Below are 18,236 nucleotides of genomic sequence, written 5' to 3' on the forward strand. Positions count from 1 at the left end.
ATTTTTAGGTCCACTGCACATAGAAAATGATATTGCAAGAGGGGCATCCATGTACTATGGACACATTCTTGTTTACATATATACCTTCAGGATCACTATTTTTGAATTAGATATTGTCTGATGCAATTATCTTTTCATAAGTTGAATGATATGGGGGGACATTAATGCATAATAGCTTCATATATAGTTTAATCAGATTCTTCAACTAATGCAGTATAAATTCAATTTAAAGAAAACTGAAACATGCAGACACGTATAAATTTCATTATTACAAAAAAAAAAAAAATTGCTGAGCTAGATGTGGTTTGATACTAAATTGCATAAAAACTTTAAAAAAATATATGAAAATTGTTCAGCAAAAAACCAGACTAATTAAGATTCCTAAAGTGATAAGACTATATATTGAATTGCATTTCAAGGAATTTTTAAAGTACAAAAAAGTAAATTGTATTTACTTATAAAAGCTATGCAAATGTTCAATGCACTATAAGTGCTTAATATTCTAGCTACGAGCCTATATTGCCAAATTTTGTCATTGAATTGAAATCAGTACTGCTACTAAGCTGTGAGATTACTTGTATTAAGTAGAATTATGTCCATGTTGGCCTTGTTTGAAAAGGATAAAGAACAGTAAAGTTGTCTCATAAAAAAACAAACAAAAAACCTGTAAATGGATGTCGGAGAACCTAGTACTACATAGCCTTAAATCATCACAATTAATTAAACAGATACATCATAGATAAATTGTTTGATTGAAAACTTATTGTAAAACTGTTATAGGATATATATTTTTGTTAATTTTTAGAAAGAAAATATATAGAAATGAGTGTTTCGTATTGGTAATGAAAAGTTGCAGTCCATTAGAAATCTTGCATTTTATATTAACTGACTAATCCCACTTCCATTTAGGTAATAGGTCTAAACGTCTTAGTGAGATTGTGTGGATTAGGGTAAATTAGAGGAAATATGTTATACTTTGTGTAAAGAGGGGGAAATGGAATAAAAGCTCCTAATCATATTAAGAATGGTGCAAATGCTTATATTATGTAACCATGATAAAACAAGACTAAGAATGTGTATAGAATAAAATGACTGGTTTTCTAGTACCTAAGTATACTGGCTTAATTTGAGTATACTTAAAATGGCTTGTGGAAAAGGTTTCATCAAAAGCAAGGTTAGGAATATTTTTATTTAACAATAAATCCAAAAAGGAGGTTTTGCACATGTCCTTTAAATAGCATAAATAAATGAAATTCACTGGCTAAGTTGAACTTTTGTTAAGCTTGTCCCCTTTAAAATCTTCTTTTTAATTCCCATAAGAGTTCCCTTTTTCAACATGCACCTATATACACTTAGAAATGACTTTATTCAAAGAAAATAACTGCATCCACATACACATACAAAATCTTGAACTATTCTTGGTTACTTTAAATTGGTATACAGAAAATGCCTCACTGTTGCTTATTTTCCATTAATTTGATCCAAATTGGTAACTTATTAGATTTTATTTCAATTATAAGGTTCTCTGTACTATTGATGTACAATATTGTGGATACAATTCTATACTGAAATAGTTTAATACATTGTAGTCGTTGAATAATGCTTAGAACAGTTAAACTAAGACCATTCTTATTTTTGCCTCTGCCTTTGCAAAGGGGGCATGAAGTTTTACCCTTGTCCTTCCGAACACCGTATGTCTGTCTGTACATCCAGAAATTGGTTTCTGTTTTCTAACTTTAGTTTGCCTAAACCAAATGTTATGAAATTAACCAATACAATGCTTATTACCACAGATCAAGTAAGAATTGGGGTGGCATCTCTTTTACCTTTCTATAGTTAATTGCCCCTTTATAGATTGTTGATTTTTTTTCCCTTTCCTTTTTCTAACTTAAGTTTGCTTCAACAAAATGTTATGAACACAGTGCCTATTACACACAGTTCCAGTTTTAACTTGGGTGGCCCCACTTTTACAATTCTAGTGACAATGCTAGGTGCCACGTGGCATGTGTATGCAGACAACATCTTGGGCAGAATAACATTGACATTCTTCCATGGCCAGCTTTATCCCCAGATCTATTACCCATTGAACATTTATGGGAAGAACTTGACAAACGTGTACGCAAACGTCGTCAGCCACAAGATTAGGTCAACCAGCTACGAGCAGCTTTGGTGGAAGAGAGGAATAAAATTCCACAAACCTTTATTCAGCGTTTAATTGGATAAATGCCTCAGAAATTGACTGCTGTTATCAACTCAAGAGGTGGCCATACGCAATTATACATTTCAACTTTAGGTTTTGACAACAACATCTTCAAACAGTCCGTGCAGTAAGGAAAATGAATTGTTATCTGTTATCTTTGTTAAGTTTGTATGCTTTAATGTAATTGTTCCATAAAATACAAAACTCAAATAACATTGTTAAAAAATAAAGTAAATATTTTTGGTAACTTCTGGGTATTGTTTCTTTTTGTGGCTAGTATATTTAGGACTATCAACATAGTATCAATGATAAGTAAATAAGTAAATAAGGCGAGACAGTTCACTCTTGTTTATTTATACAATTTTATACAAATATCAGTATTAAAAAGCATTGCAATTTCCGGCGAATTCATAAACAACGAGTATTTAAAAAAAAACTTTCATTGAAATTAAGGTACCAAGCCTTCATTTAATAAAGAAGTTGTTATTTAGAACTTCAACAGCTGATGAAACCCATATTTACAATATAATTGCTGGTCTAGCCTGGTTAGGATAAGTACATAAAATGTGTGATTACATAACACAAGAAATCCATAAAGGAATATGCCATTATAGTTGTATATGTCCAAATAAGTGGAATTAATACTCTTTTAATAAATTGTTTGACAAATTGGTTATAAAACCTGATTATGATATAAAATCATTAATTATAAGAAAAGAATAGATTGTGATTAGCTGTCTTGTATGAGTACAGTAGCAAGGTTACTGGTAGTCTGTAGTCCTGCACTTTATATTTATGGTAAAGTTCAGCAAGGAGATAAATTGGTTGAATTTTTCTGAAATAAAAGTTCTTTCTTAATTTGATAAAAGTTTCAAATGAATCAAATATTCTGGAATATTATTTTCATTAGAACAAATATTACAGTATTTTGATTCTTATGGAATATAGGGTAAAATTGTTAACTTTTTATACATCTAAAAACTGAATGCTTCTTTCTGTAAATTTATTGGGATGTAAAAGTGTAGACCAAAGTATAATTTGTATGAAGCTTTTCATTCTAAAAATGTGCTCATGGTCAATAGATATAGAAAGATGTGGTATGAGTGCCAATAAGACAACTCTCCATCCAAGTTAAAATTTATAAAAGTAAACCATTATAGGTCAAATTACAGCCTACAAAATGGAGCCTAATGGCTCACACCGAACAGCGAGCTTTAATAAAGGGCCCCAAAGAAACGAGCAATGTAAAACCGTTTAAACGGGGATTATTAATAGAAGCATTCAAATCTTATAATTACATAATTTTGCTAGAATTATAAAAACATGTTTTTAATTTATTTACCTGTGCACTTTATTGTAGAAGAATCCATCTTAATTTTTTTAAGTATTCTGAGGATTGAATTTTGAATGTCTCAAGGAAATTTAATCGTTAATATTTAAAATCAATTCTAAATCATTGTTTATGATATTACATCTTCTCTAATATTCATTGTCTTAGATGTTTATAATATCTGTCAATTCGATTATTCCCCAGAGACAAAACACTGCTAAAATAATAGTTTATAATCAGCTGTAGGATTTACCAAACATAGCATGTCAATTTCCTCATTGCATAATTGACATACATAACGGAAATTAGAACGTCTTGATTTAAAATTGAATTGTGATATAGGATGATGAAATTTATTTTAGGAAATCTCTGAGAGCTGTTTATGCTTTTAAAAGTTTAATGTACTATTATGATATATATCACTTATTTGATTTATAAGTCAGTTAAGTCAATTAAAGGTTTCAGTTTAAGTTAATGGTCAGATTTGACTTATTTCTACAAAAAGAAAGAATGTGGGCTAAAGAGGGACAAAAAAATCACCCTCAAGATTATTTAGATGAATTTCAAAGAGCAGAAATTCAGAAAAATTATTGTCTTGTATGTCTTTTAAAAGAAGCCTGAGGCAGATCACCTCATAGCAAGATCTATAGACACTTGGGGTGCATGACCTCATAGCAAGATCTATAGACACTTGAGGTGCATCACCTCATAGCAAGATCTATAGACACTTGGGGTGCATCACCTCATAGCAAGATCTATAGACACTTGGGGCAGATCACCTCATAGCAAGATCTATAGACACTTGGGGTGCATCACCTCATAGCAAGATCTATAGACACTTGAGGTGCATCACCTTTAAGCAAGATCTATAGACACTTGGGGTGCATCACCTCATAGCAAGATCTATAGACACTTGGGGCGCATCACCTCATAGCAAGATCTATAGACACTTGGGGCGCATCACCTCATAGCAAGATCTATAGACACTTGGGGCGCATCACTTCATAGCAAAATCTATAGACACTTGGGGCGCATCACCTCATAGCAAGATCTATAGACACTTATCAACAATAATAGTATGGACTATCTACAAGGTCTTTTATTATACTTTACATTAAAATGCCATATTTTGATTGGCTAATACTGGGGTATCAATTTACTCTAGCACATGGCTGAGAGGGTGAAAATTTTTTTGAATGTTACCCTCTCGTCTAAACCAATCAAAAATCGACAATTTAAAGGACAATGGATTGAATTTACATCAAGTAGTTGAATACAATGCTCAAGTTTTATGTTTTACCTTGGCTACTCCGCGGTTGACAATGTTTTCTCAGGGTACCAATCTGATCTATCACCCTCTCAGCTATGTGTTATTTATATAATGGCAAATTATAGTTACATCCACATTATTTGATCTATGGTGGATTGTTGTCTCTATGGCAATTATAGTAGTACATCTTGATTTTACAGTCTTTAATTTTAAATGTTTCACTTATCATTTATTTCTAATGAATTGCTTTCCTAAGATTTATAAATTATATATTTTTATGCTAAATAAAGTAAAAATTTGTTGTGGTATTATTTTTATTTTATCTTTCATTGATCATAGTTTTTGTTTTAATTTCAGAACAAACAAGATAACAGTGAATTTGAGTTGACCATGACTTCAGAAGGCTACCAATGCCAAGAAATGTCAGTAATAGCTGACCAGATCTGGGAAGACATCAGATTTGCAGAAATCTGGCTATTGAATCTGAAGTCATGTATTCCAAAGATGAAGACTGTCCCTGTTAACATAACTAATATGGTGGCATCACTTTTCCTAATTTCCAAGACTGAAGTTCTATCAGATCTAGGAATACAAACACTTGTTGAAATTGCTAAGCAGGACGTTTGTCAGGTATAGACATATTTTTTTGTCACTCTCTAGTCTTAAAGATTAATAAAAAAAAGAAAAGTTTGGATTTAGAAAAACTTTATATTCCTTACATCTTTTTGAATCTATTCAAATATTAAACCATGATGTGTCACTAGTGCAGGTGAGATGATATATAGGGGTCACTATCTTTTTGCTTCATCAGTATTAATTTGTTCATGCCTGTAATAAGTTTAGAACTGAGCTCCACTCTATTTAACTAAGTAACAGTTAATTTATGCAATTAAAAAAATGTACTTATCTAATGTAACATAGATATGAGTTTTCTTGTTTAAGTTGGTACCTAACACCACAGGGAGATAACTCTGTAAAGTCAGCAAAACGTTTTAATTACGTTGTGTTGTAAAGGAAATATTAAGCTTCTGTAAAGGAAATATTAAGTTTCTGTAAAGGAAATATTAAGCTTCTCAATGATCAAAATTTGTGTTTGTCAAACTGCTATATATAAACCAGTGTAATTTTTCTAACAAAATGGTTGGTTCAAAATTTTTGAAATTTTTATATTTTTGTCAAAGGGTCAAAGAAAATACATTGTCAAAATTTTATGAAAATTAAACAAGCCAACTTAATTTTAGTGAAAGTGTTGAGTACCACCTTAAGTAAAAACTGGAAATAACATTCAGTCAATGATGTATCAGTAATGATTTGTATGACTCTTCATTGTTGTAGTAGACTGTGATAGCTCTGACAGAGAAGATCTGTGACACAATATAGTGTCATAAAATGTAGGAATAAAAAGGAATTTGTAAAAAAGTTCATAGAGACAGCAACTTATAAGCATATTTAATCTAGAATGTTAATATACTTTTACAAAACATCAAATTGTTAAATTAAAAAATATATAACCAAAACATAACTTACTATTTTATTAAAACAGACACACATTAAAAAAAAAGTGTTTTAAATTTTTGGCATCATTGTCTATGTCCAAAAAAAAATTGGTATCAGTTCAGTATGCATTGCTTTTATTGGTAATTTTCATAAGCCCCTAATTTTTGCTTAATTTTCACAGTTTATGTTTGTACTGGAAGGTCTGTATTATTGATTTCAAGTGGTATCTGAGTATGTAAACCTTGTCAAATAACTGGAACACATCATTTAGCTTTAAATCTTTTTTAAATTGGCTTTTTTACAGACTTAATTTAATATACTTTAAATTTCATCAATTTCATTCGAATTAGTGGTTCTGTTTCATGGGAATGTACAGAACATCTATTGATGGTTATGCTACCATCCTTAATTTAAAACCATTTTAAATAATCATGTTTAGAAACCTTAGTTGATTATAAGAGAAGCGTCTTAGGATCTTAAATATGATTAACGGATTAAACTTTATAGTTGTTTTGTTGTTTGTCTTTAAAGGCATCTAGATCGTGATGAAATATATTAAATTAAGTTAATAATAAAAAAAAAATGATTAATATAACTTTCATACTCAGCAATTTTATAAATAGTTTTGTTATTGAAAAGGGAATTCTTATTTCTCCTGTGGAGTTTTTCATTTCTTCAGTTTTTTCACAAAGGAGTTTGGCCTCAACTGAACTCATAATTCATCTATTTATGGCTTCAAAATCTTATTATTTTCAGCACAAGTTCTTTTTAATTAATTGTTTTATTGCTGTGAAAAGTTGTTTAAATTTTATTTCTTATTATTACAGCTACACAGTTGTTAAACTTTCACTTTAATTGTTGTAACCTTCAATTAAGGGAATATATATTTCATAAAAGGAACTGCAATGTTACTAATTGCAGAATAAATTAATAAACAATTGTTTAAACTAAAAGCATTCAGATAAAGTCATTTTCTTGGTTTAAAAATAAAATATAATTGAATTCTTATTCCAGCAAGAGCACATGATGAAACTAATGAATATGAAAATTTGTGCTGGTGGATATATGTAAAGGGTATTTGGACATGAAAATAAAGTTACAATTGAAACATACAAAATTTTGTGAATATTGCTTCACATTCTGATGAAACTTAAGATACTTAAAATTTTTACTCATTAAAAAAACCACTTTTGAGTGATTTACAAGTTATTTTCCCTGTTGCTTTCTTGATTCACAGTTTTTATGTGCTTTTGATTAACATATTATGTTCATAAATTTTTATTATATTTTTAGGCACCAAATTTTCTTCCTTTGATGCTATGTAAACTTGGCATGGAGACTAACTGGGATGTAAAACTCAAAATTCTCAAGTCACTTCCTGCAATTGCAAGACATAAGGTACTAAGAGTTGTTGTGAGTTCTCTTACTAGGTAGAGAGCACTGTAGTTATGTAGAAATGGTAGCTGCACTGTGCAGTTTAATTTTATAGCATATGATTATTTGCGTGTAAATTTGGTTCGACCTCAACAAGTTGGAACCTTGGTAGTGGCTTTTGTCGAGCCTGCGACTTTTGTCGCATAAAGCTCGACATAGGGATAGTGATCAGGCGGTGGTGGCGGCGGTGTTAGCTCACTTCTTAAAAGCTTTATATCTTAGAAGGGGGAAGATCTGGATGCTACATACTTTGTATGTGGATACCTCATGTAACGAAGTTTCCGTCAGTCACATGTCCAATGTCCTTGACCTCATTGTCATGGTTCAGTGACTACTTGAAAAAAAGTTAGAATTTTTGTAATGTTAAATTCTCTCTTATTATCAGTAATAGGATAATTATATTTGGTATGTGCGTACCTTGTAAGGTCTTCATGCCCGTCAGACAGTTTTCACTTGACCTCGACCTCATTTCATGGATCAATGAACAATGTTTAGTTTTGGTGGTCAAGTCCATATCTCAGATACTATAAGCAGTAGGTCTTGTATATTCGGTGTATGGAAGCATTGTAAGGTGTACATGTCCAACTGGCAGGTGTCATCTGACCTTGACCTCATTTTCATGGTTCAGTGGTTATAGTCAAGTTTTTATGTTTTGGTTTGTTTTTCTTATACTGTATGCAATATGTATGTACTATATTTGGTGTATGGAATGATTGTAAGGAGTACATGTCTAGCTGGCAGGTGTCATCTGACCTTGACCTTATTTTCACGGTTCAATGGTCAAAGTTAAGTTTTTGAGTTTTGGTCTTTTTTTCTTATGCTATATGCAATATGTCAACTTTATTTGGTGTATGGAAATATTTTATGATCTATATGTCAGTCGTGCAGGTTTTATTTGACCTTAACCTTTTTTTCCCGGTTTATTGCTCTGTGTTAAGTTTTTGTGTTTTGTCTTTTTCTTAAACTATAAGCAATAGGTCAACTATATTTGTTGTTTGGAAGAATTGTTAGCTGTACATGTCTGGTATGGTTCATCTGACCTTGACCTCATTTTCATTGTTCAAAGGTCAAAGTTTAGTTTTCTTGGTTAATGTTAAGTTTATGTGACAGTTGTAATAAAGCTTTATATTTAGGACTATTAACATAATATCAATGATTAGTAAAGAAGGCGAGACATTTCAGAGTGTGCACTCTTGTCTTCTTCTAAAGATAGTGTTTTGTGTCTTTTAAGGAATTGTTGCTTACCTTTTGTCTCCTTTGAGTTCATCTTTTACACCTTGTCTGGTTGAAAGGCTAGGGATGATTGAAAGCCTAATGAGATATCTAATACAGCATATAATCTACATATCAAATGCAGGTGATTTATGTGTGTAAATCTGGTTTAACCTCATCAAGTCAGAACCTTGGTAGTGCTTTTCTTCTTATATTTTAAGTGTTTTGTGTCTTTGAAGGATTTTTTGTTGATTCAGGTTGTCTCCCTTGAGTTCATCTTTGACATCTTATCTGGCTGAAGGGTTAGGGGTGATTGAATTCTTAATGAGATATCAAATACAGCATATAATATAGATTTCACTGAAGGTTGTTTATGTGTGTAAATCAGGTTTAACCTTAGCAAGTCAAAACCTTGGCAGTGGTTTTTTTCTTATATGTTTTTAGTGCTTTATGTCTTTAAAAAAAACCTTGTGGAGTTGTTGTCTCCCTTGAGATTATTCTTTTACATCTTGTCTAGCTATAGACCAGGGATGATTAAAAACTTGAAATAACCTATAAACATTTGTCTATCATTAATTAATGTAAATGTAGGTTTACTGGTTTCTTTTTTAATATTTTGATTCTTTTAGATTTCTGTCATAATGACATTTCCTAGCATTTATAATTCATACGTTGTATAGGCATGGTAATTCAGGCCATTCATTCTTTAAACAAATTCCATTCTTTTCTTCTGAGCATACTATACCAGATACACTTTGGGTTAAGTCTATTGTAATTTGGTTTATTTGTACTTTGCCAATCTATTGTAATACAGTGTAGCTGTAACAAGATTTGAATGAATGTAAACCATTTGGTGAATTATGTCTGTAATTGATTGATCTATGACAGTTTGACACAATGTTGAACACATGGGCTTTGTCATGGCAAATATTAAATTGGTTAAACTCAATATGAATATATGTAGATTATTTAAATAGTGTTTCATAACAGATAGGTTGTGATTGACATGATTGATCAAGAGTTACTTTCTCTTGTCTCCATTTTGAATGTCTAGTTGAACCAATTTCTTTATAATCAGCTTAAAAAAAATTAAACTGACCCCAAGACTTTCTAATCAACTATTTCTTTTAGTCTTGCTTGATTCATCACTTTGATCTAGTAAGGATCTGTACTGCATATTTCATTTTGGTTAGTCAAAGAAATGTTTTTTATTATTGTTATTAAAACACATAAATCCATAAAAAGAAAATGCAATGACCAAAATGAAAAGAGGAAAAAAAACATCTAAACAAAACACTACACAGAAAGCTAATGATTGGGCATTGTAAATTCTACCAAATAAAAGATATATAAACATCAGTGCTTGGGTTTTGGTTGCTACTCTCCTTGCATTGTGCAACAGGTTCTCAATGAAATAACAGAGGCTAATTAGGTGTGTTTTAATGGCAAGCAGGCAGTTCATACTCACTCCCCTAGTGGAAATCATTGTATTACACAGGAAAGGAAAAGATAAAGAACGATTTTTAGATGTAATGAATCAGTTAAAGAGGACAGCACTGTGGTTATAAAAAAGAAATTATAAGTCACTAAGTTTTCATGTAATTTCAGGTTTGTGTTGGACCAGTGATGAAGACTATCCAATCTTTAGGCACCACACCAGCGTTAAGACCTCTGTCCCTGAGTCTGATGGTAGACCTATGGCAATTACAAGACAGATGTTTTCCACACTTGTTACAGATGATTTCAGATTACTCTAATGGAAGCTATGATTTACAGCTGGCTAGAGCTAAAGCTTTATTGGAAGTCTGCAAAACAAGGTGAGAAATATAGCCATCATTTGTGACCATTTTTAACTGATTTCATTGTTTTACCCAAGTCTACACACACTTCTATAGAAAATATTTACTTTGTTGACCATTTTAATTTGGTTTAGCAATATCCAAATAATCCATGTAAATTGATATTCGTCTACTTTTGATTTCTAGTTGTTGTAATTTTTTTGGAGAAATCAGTAAGTATTGTTTCTCAAAGGTCCCTTCAAGTTCTCTAGCAAGTACCTCAAAGCTTTGTATTGTAAGACTATGATCTTTAATTTTGTGGAAAAGGGGAGTTGTGTTTATTTTAGAAAAAAGGTTTTCTTCGATTCATGAAGTGTGTATGAGGTATAAACTGTGAGTAATAAAAGGGTTATTATAAGTTTAACGTAACTGTACCCAAATTGCACCGAGTACCCAAATTGCAACTATTTAGCAAAAATAGCAGCGAAAATCTTGCAAGATTTACTAGAGACTAAACAATTTGTATTTTCATGATTTGATACTATGCACATCTTTCAACATAGGTTAATATTTAGATATACACAAAATGTTTTCAGTTTTTATCAACAAATGAAGTGTTTACTGAAAAAGCAAAATGTACCGAAACGTTGCCATGCGACGTCATCAAAACGTCATCTTTTTAAAATTTGCAAATGCAATATTTTTCAAGTATCCATTTCTTAAAAAATGAAGAGTAAACATTGACAAATATCCAATTGTTCAAAATATTTGAAAAAAAACCCCCAAAAGATCTGTTAATTGTCTGTTGACGATGCGAATTTCAGCATGGATGCAATTTGGGTACTCCTCATAACAGAATCATTGAAAGTTTGGATCTTAGTTCAAACCAATTTTTCTATGATTCCATATGGATTGAAAATCAAATTGGTGTACCTAAATATTGAAGAAGGATACGGCTACAAAATAAACACAAAATGGAAATTTTTAGCTTGATAAAAAAAAACATAGTTGAAAAAACTGTCAAAATAGGTGCAATTTGGGTACCGTCACGTTAGTCACATAAAGCAAGTTTTTATCATGGGGTACAAGAAAATATCCTTTAATTCATTTTATTTCAGACCAGAACAGCATGGGACTGACATGTTAGGACCTTTGTCAGATATTTTAAACACTTTTAGTAAAGAGGAGGAAGGTCCTATTGCAGCCATGGCTCTTGAGGGTCTCTACTACCTATGTGAAGCTGATGTGAGTTATATAATGTTAAAGTTAAGACGTTGGAGTACCATTATTGTCTTTGCCTTAAGTAACTTTGAATTCAAGAGAGTGAGGATAATTTTTTCATTTTATTTTTTTCTTCACAGTATGAAAAAGTTAAATTACATGAATACCAAATGCAGAGGAAAATTCAAAACAAAAAGCATGTAATATCAAATGTCAAATTTAAAAGCTCAAACACATCAAACAAATGGATAACAACTGTCATATTCCTGACTTTGTACAGGCATTTTCTTATGTTGAAACCTATGATTAACCTGAATAATCAAGAGATTTATAAACAAATGAACTGCATCCAATAGAAATCCACCTAATGCAAATGAATATCACTACATCTATTTCAGTTTGAAAAGATCTCAACACAAAGTCTGTAGCTGTTTGAAAATCAAAGTTTTAAAACAATCCTACAGAACAGACCGAAATTCATCTGTTATCTATTATTTGAATGTACCAAAATCAATCATACATTTACATGCACTTGCATATTTTCTATCATACACAGTTTAATTAATGTAATTTTTATCTCTTAATTGATTGGTTTTATTTTGTATTGTTTGGTTTTATCCTTACACATACCCTACAATTCTATTGGTTATGTGGGATAATGACAAAACCAATTATTTTATTGCATGTTGTTTTTCATGACAAAATAAAGGTCTTTTTCAATATTAATGATTTTCACTTTTGCCATTCAGGAGTTCTGGTCCTTTTGTGATGGAATGATCCTTGCCTAAAGAAATGAAAATGAGAAAATGTGTGGACTATAAAGATTTTTATTTTATTTTAGGTTATTGACATTAAGTCAGCGTGGGATGTGTTGTCTGTTAAACTGAGTACTGATACCAGGTTAGTCAAAACAGTGAATAAACTTGTTCTCAGCATCTGTCTTGAAACAGACCTTGAAATAAACCCATATTAAAAACAAATTTTTCAATAAAGTACTGTAAATTCATTAATTGATTATTAATTGTTCGGTACTAATTTTTGTGGACTCTGATAAATTGGAACGTAAATTCAAATTATTAATGAAAACAATTACCTATATTCTTGAAGCAGAATTTCCTAAAACCATGAAATCGTTTTAATCAATTACCCATATCAGTATTAAATGATTACTGAATCCACAACAATTGGTACCTAAGAAAATAATGAATCTACAAAAAACTAAATTTGTCAGAGAATAATTTTGATAATTACAGCACAAGTATGACTATAAAGAAATAAAAACAACAACTAAGGTTTATTGGTCTAGAACGATATTTAATATTTTGCTACTGGCATTTTAGTGAGTAAAAATTGTATTCATCATCATTTCATGACAGATTTTTTATTTTGCCTTAAATCCAATGTCATAGAAATAATTCCAAATTGAAAATTATGCAATTTCTTCCATTTGTTACAATTATAGCAATTCTTATAATTTCACTCAAATTAACTTCATTATGTAACAAGTGCCATCAGCTTTACTTGCACGGAATACTAAAATAAAACTATCATCAATATAAGCTTAAAATTCCACCCTCTGAAAGATCTCATTATATCAGATTAAACAGAATACAAGAATTCACAATAGTTTATCTTTTATTAGAAATGTTTGGAATAGTAAATTCAGCATCAGTACTGCGATGACTGTTCTCTTGTAAAATACAAGCTATTTTTTTTTAAATCTTCCAGAGAAACGTGGTTAAGAGATTTACTAGGAGTTGATCATAATCAATGATTTAAAATTTTTTATTCAAATTTTGATTAGGATTGTTACCCTTGCTGATGGACTTTATTGGTTTCAGGCAATATCAGTAGCTCTATAGTCTGTGCTTTGACACTAACATGATTGTATAACATACTGCTCTGAAAATATCTGTTGACCAATTTAGAAATGATAAGAAACTAAGGTTTCAGTCAAAGTTGGAAATGCCTTATTGGGCCTTGAAACTAACTTATAATTAAGAATTATACAATTATTTTATGAATTCACAAAATTGGAACCAACGAAGAGAATGAATCCAGTAAAACTCTACCTAAATTTATGAACAATTTTAATAATTGTAGAACAAGAATGATTCCAGTAAAAAGATTTAGCTATAGTTTATTGGCCTAAATCTAGGACTAATATTATATCTTATTTTGCTTTTGGATTTTAAAGGTGTAAAAAATGTCTATACCTTCGTTTGATGGCAAACTTTTCAGTTTGCAATTAATTATTGTCATAAAAATAATTCCAAATTTCTTCCAACAATTAAAGAAATTCTTATAATTTGACTCAAATTAACTAGAGTTATGTAACAAGTGCCATCAGCTTTACTCGCACGGAATACTAAAATAAAACTCTATCATCAATATAAGCTTAAAATTCCACCCTCTGAAAGATCTCATTAAAAAGGATTAAGCAGAAAACTAGAATTCACAATAGTTTATCTTTTATTGGATATGTTTAAAATAGTTTCCATTATCCATCTAAAGTACTGCACTCTTGTGAATACAAGATAGATTGTGTACAAATAATCTTCACCTGTTTAAGAGATTTCCTAAAACTTGGTCATAATAATAATAATTAAAGGATAAACATTTTAATTAACATTTTACACTGGCTTCAGATCACGATTGTTGAGACTTCTATGGTTTCAGTGGATATCATTAGCTCAGTAATTCGTGCTTTGGCACTTACATAGCGTTAACATTCTGCACGGTTGATAAATTTAGAAATGCTAAAGAAACTAAGGTTCCAAGGCAAAGTAGACTTGGCTATTTTATTCAGGTTCCTTTTGATCACACATTTCATTAAGTGTCAAAACATATTCCACTATCTTCTACTCATTGCATTTCATTTCAAATGAAAAAGTAATGTGGGAATAATTTTTAACGGGAAAAAAAGCTATGTTTGACTGGTTATTTCTGGGCCTTTTACAGCTTTGCTCATTGTTAAAGGTCTTTAATTTCTGTTTCATTTGGTATCTTTTGAAAAGTTGTCTCATTGGCAACCATACCACATCTTCTTTTTTATATACACCAAAGAAAGTCCATACTTTCTTCCAAAAAAGACAAAAGTCTAAATAGGTCATGCACTAAACTGCCTCAGGTCTATATAAGAAGATTATACTTTTAACAGAGATCTATCCTAATACCAATTTCCCTAAAGGAAAAGAAACCATCAAGATAAAGCTAAAGAAAAATGGCTGCATTATGCTGTCATTAATCCTTTGATTGAGGATGTCTGAAGCATTTGTACTTTTCATGTAAGAAGCTGCCTCGAAACATATTACATGCATAATTTCTGTAAAAATACCTTATAAGAGAAAGAATATAATAATCTAATACTGTTCTTTTGAAGTGTGCTTTGATTAAATTAGTCGTTTGAAGCATGGACAGATAATTGGAGGCATTTTTTGAAAGCTTTAAGTTGACATGGAATGGCTTCTTGGATATTGTTGTAACACCCACGATTAGACTTCATGGTGAAGAAAAACTTTTAGTGAGAGAAATATCTGCTTGAGTGTTTGGTGTTGAAGTGAAAAAAAGTCACTAAACTAATTAATTATGTACCCAACCATGGTATTACATAAAGTTATTGTCCTTGGCTTAAGATAATAATCACAGCAGTAAATTTGATTTTGTCTGACAGTTTATCATAATTCATTTAGGGATGATAAAAACATATTCAGTGTCTCTAATATGATATGGATTTAGTGCTTAGTCAGCTAGATTTCTCATTGACTCAATCATACCAAAATGATAAAGGTGAATTGACAAAGGGCAGAAATTTCATACAAAAAGTTGATGACCAGGACTTGCAGTCATAAAACTGTTGATCTTGATTATCGTACGCAGACTCAGATATCAACCAATCAATTTATTGGATTTGGTTTTCAAGCACATTTTTTTAACATTTTTTGAGTGAGGTTCTAGAGGCTAGAGCTCAAAAACATTAGTGTACTTGTTGATATAATGAGTTTAGGTCATGGGTCTATAAACAGAATTTTATAATTTTTACGTCACTGTCATAGTAGATTTATTTCCGGCCTGCCTAATTGTTGTTATTGCGAGTTAGTTTATTGTCTTAATTATCTTTCATATCAAGCTTGTCATGTGTGCGTGTACAATCATTCCGTCTAATTGTATGATTAGGATGTCCAATAAAAGATCCCAAGATGAACAAGGACATAGTCATTGTCAACAGAATTTTTTGATAATCATATGACCTATATGTTATGCTTGAGCAACTTGATTAGTTTTATTTTAAATTTTTATTGAGTTCCAAAGTGTTGATACATCACTGACATTTTGTTACATTTAAAGTAAAATGTTTTATGCTTGGTTTAAGTTTTGCATGTTGGCCTAAATTATATGATGATTCCAGGATCTGTTGAAAATTTGATATTATATCTTGTAATTAAGATGAAATCTAAGTTCAAAAACATATAAAATGTAAAGAATTGTTTTTTATGCCTTACCCAAGTTATAGTGGGCATATAGTTTTTTTTCTGATTTGTGCTACTTGTCAATAATTGTTCTATTTTAGTTTGGGTTATTTCAGTTGTACACATGAAACATTTTACAAAATTAAAGACATCAAACCTGTTCACACCATATTACAAGCAGAATACCTTATTCCAATTTTCATGAAGATGTTATTAATAGAGCCCATAAACTTAGATATGACCCTTCCAAACTTCTTGATCTTTTGAATAAACTCATTCTGAAAGGTAATTAATAACAAATTATTTCCTTTAAGTCACTTTGAACTAATAACCCATGAACCCAACCAAATAATAGTGAATAAATCTGTCCTTCATGACTACAAGCAGTAAATCAGATTTTGTCTAGCAGTTATTATAATTCATTTTGCAATGATAAAACCTGTCCCATGTCTTCAATATAATTTGAATGAAATGCCAGCTATATTTTTCATCAGCCATATACAAGTATGATGACAATGACTAACGTAATGGCAAAACTTTCATTAATACTAGTTTATGACCTTGGCTCAAAGATCATTTGCCTAGGTATTAATATGGTTAATTTATCTCTATATTATTTGGTCATCGATCTAGAAGCCAAATTTCCTTATACACTCTAGACACCAGTGTTGAAGTGATTTTTTCCCACCTGCCTAATTGTTTTTATTCCAAGTTAGTTTATTGTCTTGATATCTTTTATATTAGGTTTGTCATTTGTGCGTGTTCAATGACTCCTTCTAATCGGACTATCAGCTGTCCTCTGAGTATTAATGACCTTTACTGACTTTAGTGGTAAAAAAGTAAGTTGATGTCAGGGAGTGTGATTAAGGAATTAGAGTCTTCGTTAATAGTGCTGGTATTTTAGAATTATTTTTTTAAAGTAAATACTATTTTTTTAGTTATAAGTTCTTTCTATAAAAAGGTCTGGATTAGAATTATATTATAGTAAAAAACAGAGAGCATCAAAGAGCCTAATTTTGATATTTCTGTTAATTCACAAATTATTGCGTAGGTAGGTTTAATCTGTCTGTGTTTAAATGCCTGTTGGACTGTCAAATGTTTTCACACTTTCCTCAGAAATCACGAATTAAAACCTTGAACTTTGGTATCAGTTCATTTGAGCTTGGTAAAATTGTAAAGCATGATTTGATATTTAATAACCATCCACATCCTGTTAATTTTTTTTTAATATTCATAGTAATTTCTTACATACTTGTATAATAAGGTCATTTTTACAAAATTTGTCAAATTTTTTCTCAATAACTACAAATCAGGGCTTCCTGAAATTTGGTTGCAAGCTTCATGTAATTATGGTACATGATGTGACAAACATTTTGAATTCTTAGCTCATCCACTTACTTTTTAACAGAATTCACATTTCTGTAAAGAGGCCAGCTGAAGCCCCATAACCTCCATATGCAGGATTTTCTTGCTGTGTTTGAGGCCTTGGTTCGTTCTTCACTCTTTGGTCAAGTAGATGTCACTTTGACACATTCCCTGTTTCCTTTCTCAATTTTTATTATATTCTAACATATAATGGCCAAGCATGAAATTATCGTCACATTTATCTCAAAAACCAAAATTTCCTGAAATTTGGAATCTTCTTTCATTTGAGCAAATTGCTATGCCTTATGATGAGTTTTTATATTTATTGCTCAGTGATCAACTTCCTATTTATCAATTATTAATTATAGCAGGGATATCATTTGTGGGGAATAGCTCACAGTTCAACTTCTTTTATTTTGTCATCTGTATGTGTTGTCAAAGGAGTAAGGGCCGATTTTGG

At 30.8% G+C, this 18,236-nt stretch overlaps 1 protein-coding gene across 2 annotated transcripts in view; it reads left to right on the forward strand.

The window, feature by feature from the left end:
- The window catches only part of LOC134714572 (focadhesin-like), a 292,611-nt gene that overhangs the window by 187,248 nt on the left and 87,127 nt on the right, over positions 1 to 18,236 (forward strand). For both annotated transcript variants that reach the window (XM_063575928.1, XM_063575927.1), the window contains exons 10-14: positions 5,158 to 5,430; positions 7,591 to 7,695; positions 10,552 to 10,760; positions 11,840 to 11,966; positions 12,784 to 12,842. In XM_063575928.1, the coding sequence (XP_063431998.1) occupies positions 5,158 to 5,430; positions 7,591 to 7,695; positions 10,552 to 10,760; positions 11,840 to 11,966; positions 12,784 to 12,842 (773 nt within the window). The remainder of the gene's footprint in view (positions 1 to 5,157; positions 5,431 to 7,590; positions 7,696 to 10,551; positions 10,761 to 11,839; positions 11,967 to 12,783; positions 12,843 to 18,236) is intronic.

This window comes from Mytilus trossulus, chromosome 4 (genome assembly GCF_036588685.1).
Source record: "Mytilus trossulus isolate FHL-02 chromosome 4, PNRI_Mtr1.1.1.hap1, whole genome shotgun sequence".
Taxonomy (NCBI): domain Eukaryota; kingdom Metazoa; phylum Mollusca; class Bivalvia; order Mytilida; family Mytilidae; genus Mytilus; species Mytilus trossulus.